The sequence below is a fragment of the Schistocerca americana genome, chromosome 3 (genome assembly GCF_021461395.2).
Source record: "Schistocerca americana isolate TAMUIC-IGC-003095 chromosome 3, iqSchAmer2.1, whole genome shotgun sequence".
NCBI lineage: Eukaryota > Metazoa > Arthropoda > Insecta > Orthoptera > Acrididae > Schistocerca > Schistocerca americana.
This window is the reverse complement of record NC_060121.1, coordinates 255,224,090-255,243,549: the sequence shown is the minus strand read 5'-3', so window position 1 is coordinate 255,243,549 and position 19,460 is coordinate 255,224,090. Positions and strand designations below refer to the sequence as shown.

The following is a 19,460-nucleotide window of genomic DNA, read 5'->3' as shown; positions in this document are numbered from 1 at the left end:
TTTCACAGACGGTCTACGCAGATATTCCATGAACAAAATGTTTAATTAAAAATAGCACATTATTTTGAGACGATCTTCAAAAGCATCCCAGTCTTTACAATCTAGCCATGTTCCTATTTGTATTACTTGTCTGACACCTCGCAGTGCTGCTCAAAGTGCTATCTACATTATATGCATATAATCCTTAAACTCCAAAACTGTAATAAAATAGCACAGTGATTTTATAATGTGAAGGTCACAGTAGTTTTTTATGTGAGTGTCAGAAATGATGTTTTGCAAAAGACGAAAGTGCTGCGAATGGAGCCAATGGCAACTGGTAAATCAGCCAATGCTACAGAATAAAAAACATGAATTCAAGAAGGGACTTGTCCAACTCATCTTGTTTCCTGTTACAGTCAGTCTACTTTGACACCTTCCCGTGCACCACAGCATCATCAGCAAATAACCACAGATTGCTGCTCACCCTTCCACCATGTCATTTACGTATGTAGAAAACAATAGCAGTCCTAACACACTTCACAGGAGCACTCCTGACGATACCATTGTCTCTGATGAACACTTATCATCAAGAACAACATACTGAATTTTTGTGTGCATATCACACAGTATCACACCAGAGGCTGAGAATGGATTGAGCTATGTTCCAATGTATTTCAAAACTATTCTGCCAGTGATAAGGTCAGGAATGGCGTCTACAGATCACAGAATATCATGGGATATGCACGCTCATGCTATATAGTGGTGTAAAACAAGTAATTCTATGTATTTTACTTGTAAAAAATATAATGTGTGATTACGAAACATAACTCATTTCTCACAAAAACCATAATGCTTATGGTCCTTAATGCTTTGTATTTGTGCTTCCCCATTGAATTGTTACATTACCTCCTATGTATAACGACATATGTGCAAGTTGAGGAATAAGACTGCAGACTCTTATTGAATGTATGAGTATATCGAATAGTTTCCCAGATATGTGTGTGGCATGAAGACCTCATAAGTAAGAGGTCCCAGTATGTTGTCCTCAATGATGAGTGTTCATCAGAGACAATGGTATTATCAGGAGTGCCCCTGTGAAATGTGTTAGGACTGCTGTTGTATTCTATACATGTAAATGACATGGTGGACAGGGTGGGCAGCAATCTGCGGTTATTTGCTGACGATGCTGTGGTGAACGGGAGGTGTTAAGGTAGACTGACTGTAAGAGGATACAAGATGACTTAAATCAAATTTCTAGTTGGTATTATGAATGGTAACTGGCTGTAAAGGCAGAAAAGTTTAACTTAATGTCAAGTGTAGGTGACTATAACAGGAGTGTGCTCAGTGTTGTAACACGTTTGTGTTTAATGTGGTGAGAACAGGAAAAGCTTGAAACTTGGTGCTGGCACATAGGCTAATACTCTTGAAAAGCCCCAAGTGGTCTGCTGAGCTTAATGTCCCCATTTGATGGATAGATCCCCATGAGCAGTGTCACAAGTCCTCTTTGCATGAAACATCGCTTAGGGATTTGGAGTTTTAATTCTGGAACATTGGCGCTAAGTATGTTGATAAGGAACTTTACACCACCACCTCACCTTCCCTTGCAAGCCAAATTTGGGTGGGAAAAATTTCTTCTGCCAGCAGGACTTTAATTGGCTACCTCCAGTCTAGTGCCACTGCACAGGCTGCATTTGCAACCTAGGCTGTGGAGGCGAGTTTTATGTGATGCTATTGTTACAACACTGAACTTACATTTCTGCTGACAGCATTCAAATCCCTGTGTAGACGTTGTTGTTGTTGTGGTCTTCAGTCCTGAGACTGGTTTGATGCAGCTCTCCATGCTACTCTATCCTGTGCAAGCTGCTTTATCTCCCAGTACTTACTGCAGCCTACATCCTTCTGAACCTGCTTAGTGTATTCATCTCTTGGTCTCCCTCTACGATTTTTACCCTCCACGCTGCCCTCCAATACTAAATTGGTGATCCCTTGATGCCTCAGAATGTGTCCTACCAACCAATCCCTTCTTCTAGTCAAGTTGTGCCACAAACTCCTCTTCTCCCCAATCCTATTCAGTACCTCCTCATTAGTTATGTGATCTACCCATCTAATCTTCAGCATTCTTCTGTAGCACCACATTTCGAAAGCTTCTACTCTCTTCTTGTCCAAACTGTTAATCGACCTTGTTTCACTTCCATACATGGCTACACTCCATACAAATACTTTCAGAAACAACTTCCTGACACTTAAATCTATACTCAATGTTAACAAATTTTTCTTCTTCAGAAACGCTTTCCTTGCCATTGCCAGTTTATATTTTATATCCTCTCTACTTCGACCATCATCAGTTATTTTGCTCCCCAAATAGCAAAACTCCTTTACTACTTTAAGTGTCTCATTTTCTGATCTAATTCCCTCAGCATCACCCAACTTAATTTGACTACATTCCATTATCCTCGTTTTGCTTTTGTTGATGTTCATCTTATATCCTTCCTTCAAGACACTGTCCATTCTGTTCAACTGCTCTTCCAAGTCCTTTGCTGTCTGTGACAGAATTACAATGTCATCGGCGAACCTTAAAGTTTTTATTTCTTCTCCATGGATTTTAATACCTACTCCGAACTTTTCTTTTGTTTCCTTTAGTGCTTGCTCAATATACAGATTGAATAGCATCAGGAAGAGGCTACAACCCTGTCTCACTCCCTTCCCAACCACTGCTTCCCTTTCATCCTCGACTCTTAAACTGCCATCTGGTTTCTGTACAAATTGCCAATAGCCTTTCGCTTCCTGTATTTTACCCCTGCCACCTTCAGAATTTGAAAGAGAGTATTCCAGTAAACATTATCAAAAGCTTTCTCTAAGTCTACAAATGCTAGAAATGTAGGTTTGCCTTTCCTTAATCTAGCTTCTAAGATAAGTCGTAGGGTCAGTATTGCCTCAGATATTGCCTGTGTAGATATCTAGACGAATATCAGGGTGGTTCTTTTGATAAAGAAATGGCCCATTTCTTTTCTCCTATTCAAATTTGTGCTATCTCTAACGATTTCAGTGTTGAGTAGACCATAAACCCCGAACCTTCTTCGATCCTGTTTAGTGTGAGATCACAGATATACAACACAGAAAATGCCATTTACTGATGCCAGACTCCTGTATGTGGCAACATATGGCTCTTGTTCAGCTTGAAAATTGCAATAAGTCCCGTGGCCATCAGGATCTTTCTTGAGGAGATGCCACAGACCATTACTGCATATGGACAGAAATGTTGTTTGACCTTTCATGTAGTGTGTTTGGGGCAACTGATCCAACTGACATGTAATGTTTCTCTGTCCATACCACACAAAATTGTGCTGGTATAATCCATAACACTTCAGGCAGGGGATTACCTTTGTAATCTCGGGTGTTATTGATTTAGCATATGTTAAAATTCAGGAGTAAGCAAGAAACACATATCTTTTTGTTTTCTCCAAAAAAATTCCTGCCTTGAGATACAGGCCTCCAAAGATGACACTGCGAACACCATTTTGAAGATGCAAATTTTGGAAATTTTTTTAAAATGCTGTATCTCTGTAACAGTTCTAGATATTTTGTTAGAGTTTTTTATTTGAAAGATAATTGCTTTATGATTACAATGGTATCCTTTGTTTGGACATATCTGTCAAAGTTCTTTTACTGGAACCTTCAGAATTTTTTTTTATAATTTAAAGAAAAAAGTTATTTTTCAAGAATGCCAATGCAGAAAAGTTAGTTTTTTTCTGTTGATTAGTACCATGTAGTATGATATTCTCTATAATGGAGATCTTCCACTTTTAAGTTGGACAGGTTTTATTTTTAAAAAATCATTTTTTTTTGACTTTCAAAGGCAATGTATGTCTTCACTGAAGTTGTTTCTCACTAATTTCTTTGTTACAATGTTTATTTCTATTGTCTTTGTTGCAGTTATTTCTTATCATTTTCTTTGTTACAGTTATTTCTTTTCACTTTCATTGTTGCAGATATTTCTTACATTTTGTTTTAGTTTCTTGTCAGTTTCTTTGTCGTGGTTCTTCTTTGCAGGTTTCTGTATTGTAGTTGTTCAGTGCTAATTTGTTTACTGAAAAGACTTCTAAGAAATCTGAGACCATCCAGTGAGTTCTGTGTTTTTGGGAGGAATTTGCCAGTTGAAACACTTGCAGTGTGTTTTGTGAAAAGAAACGTTTGAAATGTCTTCTGACTGGGGCCACAGGACAGTGAAGTGTGCTGACTATTTGCATATCCATAAAAGAGTGATATATAAGACAAACAAAAAAACAGACTTTGTTCAGGTTGGGAATAAGTGTTCCCATTTGAAGACTCTGTTTTAAAGTGAAGATGTTTCCAGTGATGACTTTTTGTGTTGTAAATGTTTTGACAGAATAACGACAATGATAGTTTCTGAACAAGGTGAAGCCTCTCATAGTGCAGATTTTAATCAATAGAGGAAGAATTAAATACCCTGAATCAGTCAACTACAGAGGTAGCTGTTAGTCCCGTTAAGAAACTGTGGTCAGTGAAGTCGAGTCATAAGCTCTATGCATCAAGAAAGTCAAGAGAAATTACTAAAACTATGGATGAATACATTACAGCAAAACTGACCACACTCTTCAAAGTAGAAATTCCGTCTCCAGAAGAAAATGAACCAAAGCACTCTTGCACCTCTTGCCAGCAATTTTTCACAAATATCAAATCAGTTGTTGAATATTGTGCATCCTACAGCGAAAAGGTGCAAGTTTTAACTACGACTCCAGAGACATTTTCAAAGAAAACAATTTTGAACCATGTTCCATCAGTATCAAAGTACATGGTAGACAAATCAAGACGTGTGAGGTCTGTAAAAGGACTCTTTGGAAGACCAGAACCCTATTATGGTCATCCTGTACAGGCAGCTTAAGTCCAAATAGTGCAGTTATTTTATCTGGAAGATAAATGGGGCTGTTCTTGGTAGAGTGCCAACAAAAAGACACTATAACTGTAACAGTTGAAGGTCAAAAAGTTGTGAAAGTGAAGAGGTCATGACTTGCAGTATTAAAGAAACTTTTGCAATTTATAAGAGCAACTATACAACTTTACATATTGGAAGATCAAAATTTTATGCACTATGAACTTAGTGGGTAATTCTACATTCACCTAGAGATATATGTCTATGTGTGTACAGTGCGAATATTGAACTTTGTGTGGTAACTTTGAAGAACTTACTGGAACACATGACATAAGACATCTTGGTTGGGCATGTGAAATCATTAGTAGTCTGTGACGTAAAGCGAGAGACTTGTTTGTTTCCTGAATGTGGTGACTGCCCTGGAAAGGGAAGACTGTCTTTACAGATACTTGGCCTGGAAGACATAGCAAATAACTCTGCAGAAATTACATATGCATCATTGGAAGAAAATAAACTAATTAAGAAAACTGTTGCCTTTGAAAGTTTCATTGATGAACTTGGTAAATGGTCAGTGAAAGCAGTAATACACCAGCATCTGAAGAAATTGCAGCAAAACACATTGCAGAAGTGGAAGTGTGTCTACAGGCTAAACAGCTGTGTTTAGTACTTCACTGTGATTTTGCTGAGAATTGTTCTGTAATTCTCCCACAAGAAGTACAAGGGTGTAGCAACACTGCCGCACACTAATTCAAGCTCGCCGGTGTGTGTGTGTGTGTGTGTGTGTGTGTGTGTGTGTGTGTGTGTGTGTGTGTGGTGTGTGCGCATGCGTCAGTGCAGTGTTGTGCGGTCGTAATTACTGTATACGACGTCTGCGTAGTTCCGCGCCCAGCCTCTAGAGGCGCTGTGTTTTCTAGCTTTTCTATACCTTCTGTTTATTATTATTATTCCTTGTTTTTTGAGTTAATGCATGGTTCCGTGCCTCCTGGCTTGTGTGGACGAATACTGTTTTCTCTCTAATAACTACAGAAGTTTTCCCAGGATTAAGGATCCTTCTGTAGAGGCCGGAAGCAAATTTTGTATCTCCGATCGGTCCATGCATGTCGGACGTCGTCAGATACGCGCTCGCAATAAAGTTATTGTTGCTGAACTGAAGGTCTTTATTTTTCTGAATCACATTAAGCAAAGGTTGGACAGCCACCAGTTTAGCTGGACCCGACAAGTGGTGACCCCAGCGTGATTAAAGCAGAAACCGACGTGATTAAGAAGAAGCAGGCATGAGCTAGAAGAAGCAGGCATGAGCTACGTAAGTAACGAGCACATAATGACCGAACAGCAGGCCGTCTCCAGGATTGCAGTCCATTTGCTGCCATTCTGGTCTGACAATCTGGTACTCTGGTTCGCACAAGCAGAGGCCACTTTTGGCTGCGCTGGAATAACGGTCGAAGCAAATAAATTTGCGCTGATTGTGAGCCAGCTCGACCAATGTTACGCAGCCGAGGTGTAGGACATAATCACAGCACTGCCCGAGACTGGAGCTTATGCCAGGTTAAAATCAGAGTTGATTCGACAGGTGGCCGCATCACAAGAAGACCGGATACGTCAGGTTCTGACACAGGAAGAAATTGGCGACAGGAAGCCTTCTCAATACCTGAGACATCTACACAGCAAAGTAGACACCGTTACTGTGCCAGACAATCTGCTCAGAAAGCTGTGGAGCAGTAGATTGCTGCCACAAATAAAAGCCATAATCACCTCACAAACGGACATGCCGCTGGATGCCATGGCGCAGCTAGCAGACCGGATTCAGGATGCGATCACACCGGCTCAGGTCAGCCCAGTCGCGGTTGGACAACAGTACAAACAGTACCGCGTCTGTAGCACGGGCTGACCATGATTCACTCGCGGCCAAGGTTGAGCTTTTGTGCGCCCAGGTCAGTGCACTGCTGGCACGTGATGACGACAACAATAGAAGAAGCTGATACAGACGGCGGCGTTCTAGAAGCAGATCTTCCGGCAGTACTACCACTCCGCAAGGCGAGGTACCGTTGCGCTGGTACCACCGACGATTCAGCGATCAGGCAAGGAAGTGCACATCGCCATGCTCGCACCCAAACGCCACTGGTGTTTGACAATAGGAGCAACTGACTGCCAGTTATCCTCCAAGCACCTGTTCATTACCGAAAGGGGTTCTGGCGTAAAGTTTTTAATTGACACTGGATCGGACCTGAGTATCATACATCGTTGCCGGCTGCCAACTGCCTTTCGTCTGATGGCTGCCAACAATTCTTCCTCGCAACATATGGCACACAGAGGATGGAGCTTAATCTCGGCCTACGTTGCCCGTACGTGTGGAATTTTACAGAGGTTGACGTCATGGAGGCGATTGTTGGGGCTGACCTCCTGGCGCACTACCACCTGCTGCTGGACGTCGAGAACGTACGCTTGGTAGACAGCGTCACTGGCTTAGCAGTCACGGGTTTCCGTCGCAACACCACAACGCACAGTGCCAAGCTGGTCCATGCTACGGAGGGTGAGTACACTGAATTACTGCTTAACTATCCGAACTTGGCCAGGCCGCCCGGCGCTTCCAGGTTCATACCACATGACACGGTGCATCACATTCAAATGACTGATGGTCCCCCAGTAGCATGCCAACCTAGGCGTCTCGCTCCGGACCGACTGAAGATAGCAAAGGCAGAATTTGACGCCATGATTTGCGAAGGCATAATGCGGGCATCAAAGAGCCCGTGGTCCTCCGTGTTACATCTTGTTCCAAAGAAGGGTGGAGCTTGGCGCCCATGTGGTGACTAGCATGCGCTTAACGTGCAAACAGTGCCGTACAGATATCCCGTTCCGTTACTGAGGGATTATAATCACACGTTACATGGTGCCACGGTGTTCACAGTTCTGGACTGCGCTAAAGCGTATACACAGATTCTGGTGGCCAATGAAGACATTCCAAAACTGAAATAATAACGCCTTTCAGTTTATTTGAAAGCAAATTTATGTCTTTCTCGGTTTACGCAATGCCACTCAGACCTGGCAAACGTTTATAGACTCGGTTCTCCAGGGGCTACCGTTTTGTTTCGCCTACCTGGACGATGTGTTAGTGTTCTCTGCTGACCGTGAACAACACCGACAACATCTGTGAGAGATTTTAGAGCGATTGGAGCGCTACGGTGTCATCTTGAACGTGGACAAGTGTGTTTTTGGGCAGTCAGAGGTGACATTTCTTGGCCATAAGATTTCTGCTGAAGGCTCTCTTCCTCTGTCTGAGAAAGTGGACGATATCTTGCAGCTACCCCGACCAACTACGATCAAAGAATTACGTCGTTTTTTGGGGATGCTCAATTTTTATCGACGACACCTTCTTCACGCTGCGGAGCTGCAAAAACTTTTGACGGCGGCATTATCAGGCCCTAAAGTAAATAGCAAGTCTCTGATACAGTGGACAGAGGACATGTGTTCTGCGTTTGAGGCAACAAAGAAGAGCATGGCCGACGCGGTGCTTCTCGCACACCCACGGCTCGACGTGCCATTAGCAATTGTCGTAGACGCGAGCCAGACAGCTATCGGAGCCGCTTTACAACAATGGTAGGACAACGCATGGCAGCCACTGGCATATTATTCCCACAAGCTTTCGCCTGCACAGAGAAAATGGAGCACATATGACCGTGAGCTCCTGGCAGTATACCAAGCAGTGAAATATTTCCGCTCCCAAGTGGAAGCGTGAAGTTTCACGATATATACAGACCACAAGCCACTCACGTTCGCCTTCTGTTGGAATAGTGTCAACTGCTCCCCCCGTCAATTTCATCACCTTGAATTCGTGGCCCAGTTTACTACCGACATTAGACATATTTCTGGGATCGACAACATTGTTGCGGATTGCCTATCACGGATCAGCAGTGTTTCCATTACCATAGACTTTCCTGCACTGGCACAGGCACAGGCACAGAGAGATGATGAAGAACTCCTTGCCTATGTTAAAGATACTGCTTCCGCATTGCAACTGAAACTCGTTGATGTTCCGGGGGAAGATACACAGCTATACAGCGACGTATCTCGCGGCCGACCTCGTCCCTTTCTGACGCCGGCTTTTAGAAGACAAGCCTTTGATACAGTACATGGATTGTGCCATCCAGGGGTACGCCCGACATTCCGCCTAGTATCGCAACTTTTTGTGTGGCCGGGCATGCAAAAAGACTGCCGTGAGTGGGTCCGATCTTGTCTTCAGTGCCAACGCTGCAAGATTAACCGCCACCTACATGCACTGATCGGCAATTTTCCTGATACCATCGCCCGCTTTGCCCATGTTCACTTGGATGTAGTCGGACCACTTCCACATTCGAACAGACAAAGATATCTATTTACAATGATCGACAGTTTTACACATTGGCCGGAGGCAGTGCCGGTGGATAATATCACAGCAGACACATCCGCTTTTGCAATGACTTGGTTGGCAAGATTTGGGTGCCCACTACATATTACCACTGACTGTGGACGGCAATTTTAATCAGACCTGTTCTCGCAGGTGGCCAATTTCTGTGGTTACACCCACCATAAGACCCCAAGTTATCATCCAGCAAGCAACGGAATGATCGAACGCTGGCACCGTTGTTTGAAGGCCACGCTGATGTGCCACGAAGAAACCTGGACAACTGCACTACCAGTGGTCTTGTTAGGCTTACGGATGACTTTCAAACCAGACCTGGGTTTGTCAGCGGCAGAACTGGTTTATGGAGAAACACTGCGCCTTCATGGTGACTTTGTAGATGCTGATGCCACAGAGACAGTTGCTACTGGCCAGCCGAATTTCTTGTGATGCTTGAGGGACCATGTATCAAAGATTCGCCCTCCGAAAGCCACTCGTCATGGCAAGCTGCCCACTTTCTGGCACCAGGACCTGGAACAATGCCGTCACGTCATGCTCCACACTGAGGGCGTCAAACCGCCTCGACAAGCTCCTTATTCTGGTCCATATGAAGTGCTACGGCGCAGTGCCCACACGATGGATATCCTAGTGAATGGCAAAACCACGACTGTTGCGTTGAATCAGGTTAAACCTGCGTATGTTTTTCCTGACACCCTACTAGCGGCACCTCATCATAGGCATCCACCTACCGCTGTTCCAGACACGGACACCACATCTCCGGCGCCAGCTCTTCAACATCCGCCGACCAACACAGCACAACATCCACTTCCTGACGCTGTTCCTCCACCTCCGACAAAGATGACCCGTTCTGGACGTCGGGTGCACTTTCCGACGCGGTATCTCGAAGCCGACGCTCCGCTTCCGCCAGGGGGGCTGATGTAGCGACGTTGCCGCGCACTAATTCAAGCTTGCCGGTGTGTGTGTGTGTGTGTGTGTGTGTGTGTGTGTGTGTGTGGTGTGCGCACGTGTGTCAGTGCAGTGCTGTGCGGTAGTAATTACTGTACACGACGTCTGCGTAGTTCCGCACCCAGCCTCTAGAGGCACTGTGTTTTCCAGCTTTTATATACCTTCTGTTTATTATTATTATTCCTTGTTTTTTTGAGTTAATGAGTAGTTCCGTGCCTCCTGGCTTGTGTGGACGAGTACTGTTTTCTCTCTAATAACTACAGAAGTTTTCCCAGGATTAAGGATCCTTCTGTAGAGGCCAGAAGCAAATTTTGTATCTCCGATCAGTCCATGCAAGTCAGTCGTCGTCAGATACGCGCTCGCAATAAAGTTATTGTTGCTGAACTGAAGGTCTTTATTCTTCTGAATCACGTTAAGCAAAGGTCGGACAGCCACCAGTTTAGCTGGACCCGACAAGGGTATCATTGGAGTAATGACCAGGTTTCAATTTTTACAGGAGTGACATATAAACAAGACCACAAGGGTTGCAGTTATAAGTGATGACACAGAACATGACTCAGCACATGCCTTGCTAGCAATGTACAAAATTCTTCAACTGTAAACAGGGCCAGAGAAGATCACCATTACATCTGATGGTGCTCCTAGTCATTTTAAAAATCGTTACGAGCTGTTTGAATAGAGTAAGCTGTTGCTGCCAACTGACTGGGTATACGGAGCTACTGGTCACAGGAAGTGGCTTTATGATGGTGTAGGAGGCCTGCTGAAGCACCATGCTACAAAACATAATCTTTCAAGACCCAATACAGCTGCGATTCAGAATGCTGAGGATATTATGAGAGTCATGAAGTCTTTCACATCCACAGCCTTCCTTCTTTTGTCCAAAGAGGAAATCAAAGAATTCCGTGATCAGAAAAAATAATGGTCCAAACGAACAACTCCTGTGAAAGAAATTCAGAAGACACATTTTTGCACTCAAAGTGATGGGCGAACTCGTATTGCACGCACTTTTAAGAGCAAGAAAGAAGAAATTTCATTCATTCGGCCAACACCTCAGAACCAGCAGGATAATATTCAGATTCACGACTTGAGACGGGGGACATTTGTGGCGTGTGTGTATGACTGTGACTGGTGGATTTCAGGAATTATAGACACCAGTTATGAGGAAAACAAAATTGTAGTGAACTTTATTCTACCACATGGAGCAGCTGCTGGATATAGGTTTCCAGCTGAAGAACAGCAACAATGCCATCAGTGCTCACTTCTTGTTCACAATGTTTTGAAGATTGTAAGTGCTCCAGTTCTTATTGGTTCAACAGAAGGCATCACTCTATATCAAAGGAAGATACTGAAGCAGTGGAACACATTTTTAGTTCACTGACTGACTAATTTCAGTACAAAACAAGAGTGCACAGAAGTTGTATAAATTGAAACCTTTAAGTCTTTGGAACTTGCACATACATTTAGGAACCATTCAAAATGCTTGAAAAATGAGTTTCTTGCTCATCTTTCAAAACTAAAATTATGTTAAATAAGGCTAGGTTTTGATTTTTATGATCCTGATATGTGATAATGTGGTTCTAAAACAGGTTTTATGTATGGCAAAAATTTCAATTACTTATAAAACCTGTTCTAAGTAAAAGTGGAAGCGATTCTTTTCAGGGAATGTAGAAATATATGGTACTAACCAACAGAAACAAAAATAAAAATTTTATGGATTGGCATTAAAAAAAATCCATAAATTATTAAAAAAGTTCAGAATGCTATAGTACAAGAACTTTGACAGATAAGTCCAAATGAAGGATTTATTTGTAAACATAAAGCAGTTATCTTTCAAATAAAAAATACAAACAACAAAATATCTAGAACTGTTCCAGAGATATAGCATTTTAAAATTTTTTCCAAAATTCGCATCTTCAAAATGGTATGTGCAGTGTCATCTTTGGAGGGATGTATCTTAGAACAGAATTTTTTTTGGATAAAACAAAAAAAATATGTATTTGTTACATATTCCTTCATTTTAATGTATGCTAAATTCCATGACATCCGAGGCTATGGACATATGATTTTTTCCTAGCCTGTCTGAATTGATATGGACTATGCTCCATTTGTGATTGCACCATACTTATGAACAAACTGGAAGATCTGGCCACCATTCATGCGAACAATGAAACACTAAATTTATTTGAGTTGCTAGTAACTTCAGAAGAACCATGCCATAACATATTTCAAACTGGCAAACCTTTTCCATTTTTATTATGTAATGCACAACAATGTTGTGCCACAGTCACCTCTCCTTGAGTTTTTATTTTTCCTAACAGGTGACAGATTTTTACAGACCAAGTGATTTAGATGTTCATGAATGCATATGAGAAGAGCAAGCACAGTGCTAAGGAACACAAATAAATAATGTGATCAAATGATTTTAATAATAATGATTTCCTGCCTGTATAAAGTTTCCTATACACACCACAAAATATTTCAGATACCTGATCCTGGAACATAGTTGCGCCAAATGCCCATACACAAGCAAATACAAAGTAGACATCGTACCAGTCTCTTGGACAATCTGGAAAATAAAAAATTATCTATCACTGAAATGTTTAGTAAAAAAAATATATAAAATAAATGCCACAAAATACCCCCACACAAAAATTAAATACTTTCCATGTTTTGGCTTACACTTGACACAAAAATGTCATATTTAAAAGGTTTCCTGCAAACCACTTCTGTTTGATAAATTTTATAAAAATGTCAGATACTATCTAAACTTTTAGACAGCTGACAAATAATGACTGCAGACTTTTTTTATAATAGAGGCTGACAGGAAACAATTTCACATAAGGAACTATAAGCTCAGTGATTGATGGTTTATGGATATAATGCTACCTCTTCTTATGTACTGATTATTAGGGTCAACCGAAGAATGGGATACAATCTGTCAGCTTTGACCAATGACATCATAGGTTACTCATAGATATTAATGTCTTTACTTTCGAGTCATAGATAATTGGTTGTCTTCTGTGGATAAGTGCCATCCCTGGAAATTGAAAAAAAAAAAAAAAAAAAAAAAAAAAAAATAATAATAATAATAATAATAATAATGTGGTTTTAAAAGACAGCGCTAGACATTTTCTTGATTTGCATTGATTAAGCAACTGGTTTTTTCCAATTCATTTGGTGGTTAATTAATAACTTTGAAAGAATTTGGAAGAATAGTTTTTCATTTAGGAGAATTTTTAGTCTTTCATTTTTGTTTGTAGATAAGGATTTATCTATTCCCATGAATATGGAAGACTTAAAGCAGGTTTTGGATGCAGATATGATGGCAACCATTAAGTTTTTGCAAATGTCTGGTCTTCATGCTGATTATGTTTGATGTTGTGAGTGTGGCAAATGATGGCAACCATTCGATTTTTGCAAATGTCTGGTCTTCATGCTGATTATGTTTGATGTCGTGAGTGTGGCAAACATACGCGCTTGCTATGTGTGTCTGGTCATCGTACTCATGATTTATTTGTATGGAGGTGTAGCAAGGATTGACTATGGCACTCAATTAAACAAGAAACATGGCTTGAGAAATCAAAACTGGCCTTGAGGGTAGGAATAAAAATTACATACTGTTGGTGTTTGAGATATCCTGTGTGGTTGTATGTGCATGAATGTATGTGCATGCAGGTACTCCATATCAGCGACCTCAGTAGTCATTAGACATCATGAGAGAGCAGAATGGGGCACTCCGTGCAACGCACAGGCTTCGACCGTGGTCAGGTGATTGGGTGTCACTTGTGTCATATGTCTGTACGTGAGAGTTCCATACTCCTACACATCCCTAGGTCCACTGTTTCCAATGTGATAGTGAAGTGGAAATGTGAAGGGACACTTACAGTACAAAAGCATACAGGGCAAGATCGTCTGTTGACTGACAGAGACCGCCAACAGTTGAAGAAGGTCGTAACGTGTAATAGGCAGACATCCATCCAGACCATCACACAGGAATTCCAAACTGCATCAGGATCCACTGAAAGTGCTATGACAGTTAGGCAGGAGGTGAGGAAACTTGGATTTCATGGTTGAGCAGCTGCTCATAAGCGACACAACATGCCAGTAAATGCCAAACGACGCCTCGCCTGGTGTAAGGAGCATAAACATTGGACAATTGAACAGTGGAAAAACATTTTGTGGAGTGTAAAATCACAGTACACAATGTGGCAATCCGATAGCAGTGTGTGGGTATGGCAAATGCCCGGTGAATGTCATCTGCCAGCGTGTGTAGTGCCAACAGTAAAATTCGGAGGCAGTGGTGTTAGGGTGTGGTCGTGTTTTTTGATGGAGAGGGCTTGCACCCCTTGTTGTTTTGCACGGCACTATCACAGCACAGGCCTACACTGATGTTTTAAGAACCTTCTTGCTTCTCACTGTTGAAGTCAATTCGGGAATGGCAACTGCATCTTTCAACATGATCGAGCACCTGTTCATAATGCACAGCCTGTGGCGGAGTGGTTACATGACAATAACATCTCTGTAATGGACTGGCCTTCACAGGGTCCTGACCTGAATTCTATAGAACACCTCTGGGATGTTTTGAAATGCCGACTTTGCGCCAGGCCTCACCGACCAACATCGATACGGAGTGCAGCACTCCGTGAAGAATGGGCTGCCATTCCCCAAGAGATCTCCCAGCACCTAACTGAATGTATGCCTGCGAGAGTGGAAGCTGTCATCAAGACTGAGGGTGGGCCAAAACCATACTGATAGAGGGTACCAAGAACTTGTAAGTCATTTTCGGCCAGGTGCCCGGATACTTTTGATCACATAGTGAATGTCACTAATAGGTCAACTGCCGTACAGGATACACATGTTATAAATGAAGTATGGGATACAAATTTTATGTGTCATCTTCTTCACCCTTCACGTAGTTGAACTGAGGTACAGGTTGCCAATGTTATGTACATCGATTTCTTCATTTTCATTAGCAGTAGTATCCTATTCTTCAATTGGCCTATAAAGGCCAACTGAAGTATGGGATACAAATATTATGTATGTAGATCTTTTCATCTTCACTATTAATACTATTTTTGTAAGAACAGAATGCTAGTAGTAGCAGAGGCAAAAGAATCAATACCTGCAAAATTTGTATCCCGTACTTCAGTTGACCTGTGTAGTTCAACTGAAGAATAGGATATGAGTGCTAACAAAAATGAAGGAATCGACGTATGTTATATTTGTATCCCGTATTGCAGTTAACCTATACAGATCGACTGAAGTTCAAGATACAACTCATATATGTGGCAAATGAGGTATTCTACGCTACCGCTACTTCTATCCCATTTTTCCCTTTATTTTTTACAGACGTACTAGGACTGTAATATCCTTAACATTATGATCAAAATATTACTGGACGTGATATATGTCTACCATCTGTTTTATCTCCTGCATTCCTTTGTTTATGAATACTTGTCTTTGCTGTTAAATCTGTGTAATCTCTGGAAAATTCTGACATCATTGGTCAAAGCTGAAGGGTTGTATCCCATTCTTCAGTAGTCCTGCATATTACACACTACATCAGTTTTTTATTTACATTAATGAACTATTTGTTTCACTAGGAAAACTGGATTTATCTTTAGTGTGGTCATACTAAGGAGTCTTTCATTGAGTATTTACATCAGTTGAAATAAAAACTGGATCTTTTGAAACATGACATGGTAAATGAAGATAAACTTTTAATTCATTGTTATCTCATACACATGGGTATATAATTCAGATACACTAAAATATACTGACATAGGTTTCCTGTAATCCCTGTCTTTATGGTGTAAGAAATGAGGCAGAAACTTTTACATCATTGGAACAGCACTGCAACAAGGTAAGCAATGATCTTTGCTGGCCACTTTCATGTTGGAGACTAATGGCCAGTATGTATTCCGACCTGTGTGGCATGGATTCAAACAGATTACTGATGGCTTCATGAAGAACATTTTATTACTACTCAAGAAAAGTAAACATCACTTCTAGTGCAGTCGTAAACAGACTGACCAGCTGTCACACATTTTTCAAGTGTATTCCAGATGCCTAAATAGACTTTCATGCTTGAGAAGTATGCTGGTGATAGCTCTCAAATAAATTCTCATATTAAAGCAAGTCATCCATGAATTGAGCTCATTGGAGAAAAGCACTATCACTGATAGTTTAGATCTATTTACTGTAATACATTAATATTTGAATGTACTATCAAAAATGCTTTCTTTCCATGTTCTTTTTTAGTTTTTCATCAATACTCTGTGGATTGTGTTGTAACTCAGTTCGTGATTATGTAGCTTAGGTCACATGTTTCCATGGAAACAATGGAAAAAATAAAAATGAAAGTATCATTCCTTGCACCAGAAAATTGGAAGAAGCTCTGTACCAAGAAAATGCTGGTCTGCAAGTCTGTATATTCACCAATGCTAATTACTGTCCTCACCTTTAATAACTGTAAGACTGGTATTTTTTGGGTGGAGAATTTTGGGTTTGTTTTGTGTTACATGCTATCTCCATGTGTAAACATTTTTTGTCAAGGCTAACTCTATACTGTGGCTCATTACATAATAAAACTCAGTCTCCTTTTATGTGGTCCACATGGGAAGTTGTATACTCTATTGTCTTTGAAGTTATATTGTAAGTATCGAACTAAACATGGGGCCACATGCAGAGAGGCCGTATTCATCAAGACACAGCATAGAATTAATGAGTTCTGTTCTTTTGCTGTGAATGGCTTGCTGCATTGAATTACATGCGCAATTACTCTAATTGGATGTAAGAGCTGTCACTGCTTATGGGCAACCTTCAGTCTTAAATGTGTTAAAGTACTGAGTCTGTAACAAAAATAATTGATTTCAAGAATTCTAATGCCACTGTACACTTCTAAGCTACATATAAAATGTGAACTGCCTCAAAAATACTTTTATATGTGTCACAATATTAATTTTAGTTTGATAATTCTAAAACCTAAGGTAGTAGAAGCTAATTTAAATATAATTGGTTTGGAGGCTACTGAAGGCTAAGTCAACAGCTACAACAAATTTCATGTAGTTACCATCTCAACTTGAATAGGTTGATTACCTGCAGGTGTATTTGCAGGAGTCAGCAAACAGTCCAGAAGATAGCACAGCATTTGTACATGGGCAATCTCAGCAATCGGTGTAATTTTTTTGAACCTAACGCGTAGACACTCAAGACATGAAGGTATGTATTTATCAAACAGTGCTACAAGACAAGATTTCTCCTGGGTTGAAGTTCTTGTCTCTATCCAGCTTGTAACATATCTGAAAAATTATTCATCTTTTATTGAATTTTAGTATCTGGTTACGTACATGCCAAGTAGAGAGGGAAATGAGTTCACTTATACTACTAGTTACACGGAGCTACCAAGGAGGTGCAAGGAATTACAGCAGTTCATATTATTATAAGGAAATGTACTTCCAACAGAGAACTTCAAACAGTTAAAGACAGAAATAGCTTCCCCTTTAACAGACAAAAAATAATATACATAGAAATAAACATGATAAAAATACTATCCTCTGAAGTTCCTTCATTTGGTAAAAGAGTTACTGTTGGAACAATCAACATTACTAAGGGATTATATAGCAAACTTTGAAATACGCTAGTTGAGGGGCCAGAGAAGAATAAAATTTGCTGTCATATCTAACAATCTACACTGATAAGCCAAAAAATTATGACCACTGTCCACTGCAACGTTGGATGCAACCTGGCAGCATTGTGGGGATGTGACACGGTAACAAAACTATATAGGTGGAACAGACATGGACGGTGGAAACTAGTTAAGATATGGGCAACAAATGGGGAAATCCATTGAGATAAGTGGCTTTGGAAAAGGGCAGGTTATTATTGTTATTATTAAGCAGAGTTTGTGAACAAGTACCTCGTAAACGGTGAAGTTGGTTAATGTTCATGTGCCACTGTCATGAGCACCTACAGAAATAGATAGAAGGGCAGTGAAAATACCACTAGGCACTCAATGGTTGAGCATCCATGACTCTTGACAGAATGTGGGGTTCAGAGGCTTGTCCACTCTGTAATGTATGATAGCTGATGATCTGTGGCATGTTTGCCAAAAGAGCACAATGCTAATGCACACACAAATGTTTCGGAGCACACCATTCATCACACAATGTTGAACATGGAGCTCTGCAGCAGACCACCCCTTAGTGTTCACATAATGATCCAGTGACATTGTCAGTTACAATTTCTTTGGGTATGAGTATTCAACTATCAATCAATGGGAACATGTTGGCTCTTTGTGTGAATCACATTTTTGCTACAATAGGTTGCTGGTCATCTCCACAAACACCATCATTGAGGTGAACAGTGGCTCAAAACATGCAGAGCATCATGGATGCAAGCTGGTGGGAGCAGTATTATGCTAGGGGAGACATTCTCCTACACTTGAATGGGACCTGCACTAATAATCAAAGACACACTGACAGCTGCGAACCATCTGCATCCCTTCATGCTAGTGTCCTCCCCGATGGTGATGTCATCTTTCAGTAGTATAATTGTCCGTGTCTTGGAGCCAGAACCATGCTACAGTGATGTGACGAGCATTATAGTGAACTCAAAATGTCTTGGCGACCAAACTTGTGTGATGTAAATCCTATAGAGCCCATCTGGGTCACTATTGAGTGCCATCACCACATACGCAAATCAGTAATACGCTATTTACGTGAATTTCATGAACTGTGTGTCGACATCTAATGCCACATACCTCCAAAAACCTACCAACAAACTGGTGGATCTTTGGTACACAGAATCACCGATCTATTTCGTTCCAAAGATGGGAAACAAGCTATTAAGCAGGTAGCGATAATGTTTTGGCTCATCAGTGTGTAGTTACTAAAGATGCTTTTAGTCACCTGTTGCTCATGTGTCAACATCAGCCTATGAAAAGGATAGATTACTATTCAACGTATAGCAGTAATGTTGAATCGCAGATAGGCACAACAAAAAAACTATTAAACAAGTGAGCTTTCAGCCAAAAGGCCTTCTTCCGAATTAGACTACATATACACACGCACATTTACGAGGTCAGACTGGCATGTGACTCAACATCTCCACTATATGATCGATAGCAATCTATTCTTTTCATAATATTATCATTACTTCATTCTAGATTTTCCATTGTTGCACATGTGTGTCAGCTGTGAACACAGTGTAGAAACTACTCCTATGAATGTGAAGCACATCATTGCCCAA

The 19,460-nt window shown here is 41.0% G+C and overlaps 1 protein-coding gene across 1 annotated transcript in view; it reads right to left on the bottom strand.

The window, feature by feature from the left end:
* LOC124606003 (dynein beta chain, ciliary) overlaps positions 1–19,460 on the bottom strand; it is an 809,537-nt gene that overhangs the window by 292,766 nt on the left and 497,311 nt on the right. The window contains exons 45-46 of the mRNA XM_047137965.1: positions 17,310–17,512; positions 12,698–12,777 (exon numbers count right to left, since the gene is read on the bottom strand). Coding sequence (XP_046993921.1) covers positions 12,698–12,777; positions 17,310–17,512 — 283 coding nt within the window. The remainder of the gene's footprint in view (positions 1–12,697; positions 12,778–17,309; positions 17,513–19,460) is intronic.